The following is a 3,051-nucleotide window of genomic DNA, read 5'->3' on the forward strand; positions in this document are numbered from 1 at the left end:
CTAACTTATTTTATAACATGAAAAAGTCCTAGAAATTACTTATTTACATTTCAATTTTAATTTTAATTTCTTTTTAAATACACTTGATAATAAATAACTGCTCTTGCAACCTGAGGGAATTCTTATATATTTTTTGTGTAAACTTTCACGAGATGATTTTGTATCCCCAACTCCTTATTTTATGAATATATAACAAGTATATTACTTTATTAATTAAAATGAACTATTCATCAAAAAAATATTACACTACAAAAGATTTCTGAAGATAAAATAAACACCAGTACTTTAGGCCAATAAGTACCCTTCACCCACTTCCCCAACTTGTTTAAATGAAAAATATCATTAGCTTAATAAAAAAATATGGACTATTCATCAAAATAAAAAGTATCATTACCTTTATCAAAAATATCATACCTTACATCCACAAAATTGAAAAAGTATTTACACGAAATTGAGCCCCAATCAAACGGAGGTCTGGTCAAATAAAAGTAGTATTGTTACATTCAATCCGTCGACATGACTCCTTACAACCACATACGTCTGTGCATATGAGTAAACTGTAGAGAGACTCCCAAATGCTTTCAATCGACTTAAAGCAGTTATGTACAACCAGACTATACAAAATTCAGTTACAAATTACTCTAAATTTCATTTCTCAGATTCTCGTCCTTCAGTAAACTTCCGCGTTCGGCACATCGGAAAGAAACCTCACACGATTTTTCTGCACAGATAAATTCAAACAGAAATCAGCGAAAAAATAAGCCCATCAATTTCAAATCTTGGCAGTGAAAATCAAACTGAAGAAAAAATAAACAAAATCGAAGCAATACCGTTGTTTTTGTGCAGGATCGGCGGGGCGTTTCAAAGCCCTGATTTTGTACCGAATCGGGGCTACAAGACTCAATCTTTTTGTGCTCACCGTCCTGTAGACACATGTCCAGAAGCTTTGCCGCAGTTTCAGAACTATTTTCGCTCTGCAGAGACAATCGAGCCAAATCCGCTTTGCTCACCCTCACTTTCACCCTAATCGACCCGTCCTCCCCTTTCATGGGCGAAGAATTCCCTGAAACAGGACACGGCGAAGAAGAGGAAGCAAGAGGAGTGATATCTGAACTGGACCTCCGAGACAAAAGCATGGCTTCCAGCCGCGACTGGGCGTTCATGTTGATCCCGGATCGAACCCTCCCGGGGCCACGAAAAGCTTCGATTTTGGGCATCTCCAGCAGAAAATACAGCTGCTTGGGCTTAAGCTCCGTGGATCCCTCCAGGGGCTTTGCTCGAATCCCCACATGACGAACGGCGTCAGAGTGTAATATCACATGATTTGGGTAATCCTGAAGAATCTGTTCTACACTAATGGGGGGCTTAAATTTCATAACTTGGCCATCTAATTTCATCACTTTCACCTGGCGCCCCGTTCTCGATGATCCAGCAGCGTTGCCCATTTCTGAGTTTGATGCAGAAAATCAGAGCTCTGTGAGTGCAATTAACGATTAAGAGGGATTGAAATTTATAGAAACACTTGGTTAGATTGATCATAGGTTTGGGAAGACTCCGTGAGGAAGACGGCAGTTTGGGTAGTAGTAGAGCGCTGAATACGTATCCAAATAGAATTTGGATGTGATGGAAACTTTTGGGACCCCAAGTTAACAAGTCAATTCGCATCCATTCGGCTTAGCCCTCCGAAAATATTATGGTGGTCCTAAATAACTAAAGTACACGGTAAACTGTATGTTGCTTGGGCCCCCCTTTATCTCTTTACCGTCAACCAAACCGACATTTTTTATAAGAAGATTTATAAATTTGACTCTTATCAATATTCATTGTAAGAAAGCATAACAATAAAAATATATTAAAACATACAATTATCACCATATTTAATAAACTAATAACTATTATAATTATGGTGATGATGATAATAATGGTTTAATATTAATTATAGTATTATAATCTAATAATTTTTTAAGTGGAATAATAAATATGTTAACTTTATATATTGATATTTTCACTGTTCTTCATTCAGTAGGATTTTTTATTTAAAAAACTTAGTAGTTACAAAAACAAATAACTTGTCAAATTATGAATTTGGAATTAAGAAAAATATAGAAATTATATATATTAATTACAAGTTTGATAAAATTTAATTAAAAATTTGTTTAATCTTAAAATTCTCTTTAAAAATAGCTAATAAATGAAAAATTTAAACCACAAAACAAAAATAATGCTAAACATTTGCTTTTGAATCTATGAATTTCCAATTTTCCACTTGTTATAGATAATTTTTTGTTGTGTTTGGTACTTGGTGATGTTGTATATGTACTTATATTGTTATAGTGGATGTATAAGTTATGTTGTAACGTTTGGTTTATTGCTCTTGATTCTCTTTTATGACTATATAGTTCTTATTTGTACTTATTGGAGTTAATGTTCCAACGGTAGTCAATAAATGATTGTTGCTCATGTGGCAACCCTTGTTTGAGTTGTTGGCAACACAAGTTCAGTTTAAGTGTGAATCAAAGAGATTTAGTTTGAATCAATTTCTAGTTGTAGATGTGTTTGAGTTAGATGTCCATAAGTTTCAGTTAGCTATCAAGTTTATGTATGTGTTAATCATGAAATAGTTTGTTGTCAATCTAAATAGCAATCGTCTAAGAATGTTTTTGATTAAGTAAAACAATTTTTTTACAAGGGTTCCTAAAACCCACCAATAATCAACATAAATAAACTAAAAGTTAGGGTCTAGCAACCAAGCAACATAAAAAATAATAGGCCTAACCCGACCACCAGACGAAAGCAAAAACCAAAAGGCCAAAAGCCAAGGAACAAGCAAAAACCAAGAGAAAGGATCAGGGCACAAGTTCTTTAGCCAGCTCCAGTTTCTTGAACTCCATCTCTTCCTTAGCCTCAGCCTCGTCGGTATTCAATTGGCTATCATCCTGAGAAGCCTCCTCTTCCCTCTTCCTTTTTTCCACTCTCCTTTTTATGCTCGGGCTCTCCCCCTGCAAAGACGCATCCTCGTCAATCGCCCTGGTTTCCTCTTTGGCTTTATCC

At 35.2% G+C, this 3,051-nt stretch overlaps 1 protein-coding gene across 1 annotated transcript; it reads right to left on the reverse strand.

Moving 5' to 3' along the window:
* Positions 1-440: 440 nt before the first annotated feature.
* Positions 441-1,484, reverse strand: LOC149535893 (uncharacterized protein At1g66480-like). The gene is made up of 2 exons (XM_089805261.1): positions 831-1,484; positions 441-721 (listed from the first exon to the last, which is right to left on the reverse strand). Exons 1-2 carry the CDS (start codon positions 1,443-1,445, stop codon positions 671-673), a joined length of 666 nt encoding a protein of 221 aa, XP_089661387.1. The 5' UTR covers positions 1,446-1,484; the 3' UTR covers positions 441-670.
* Positions 1,485-3,051: the final 1,567 nt, after the last annotated feature.

The sequence above is a fragment of the Cupressus sempervirens genome, chromosome 10 (assembly GCF_028749045.1).
Source record: "Cupressus sempervirens isolate cs-2001-9-10 chromosome 10, ASM2874904v1, whole genome shotgun sequence".
Lineage (NCBI taxonomy): Eukaryota > Viridiplantae > Streptophyta > Pinopsida > Cupressales > Cupressaceae > Cupressus > Cupressus sempervirens.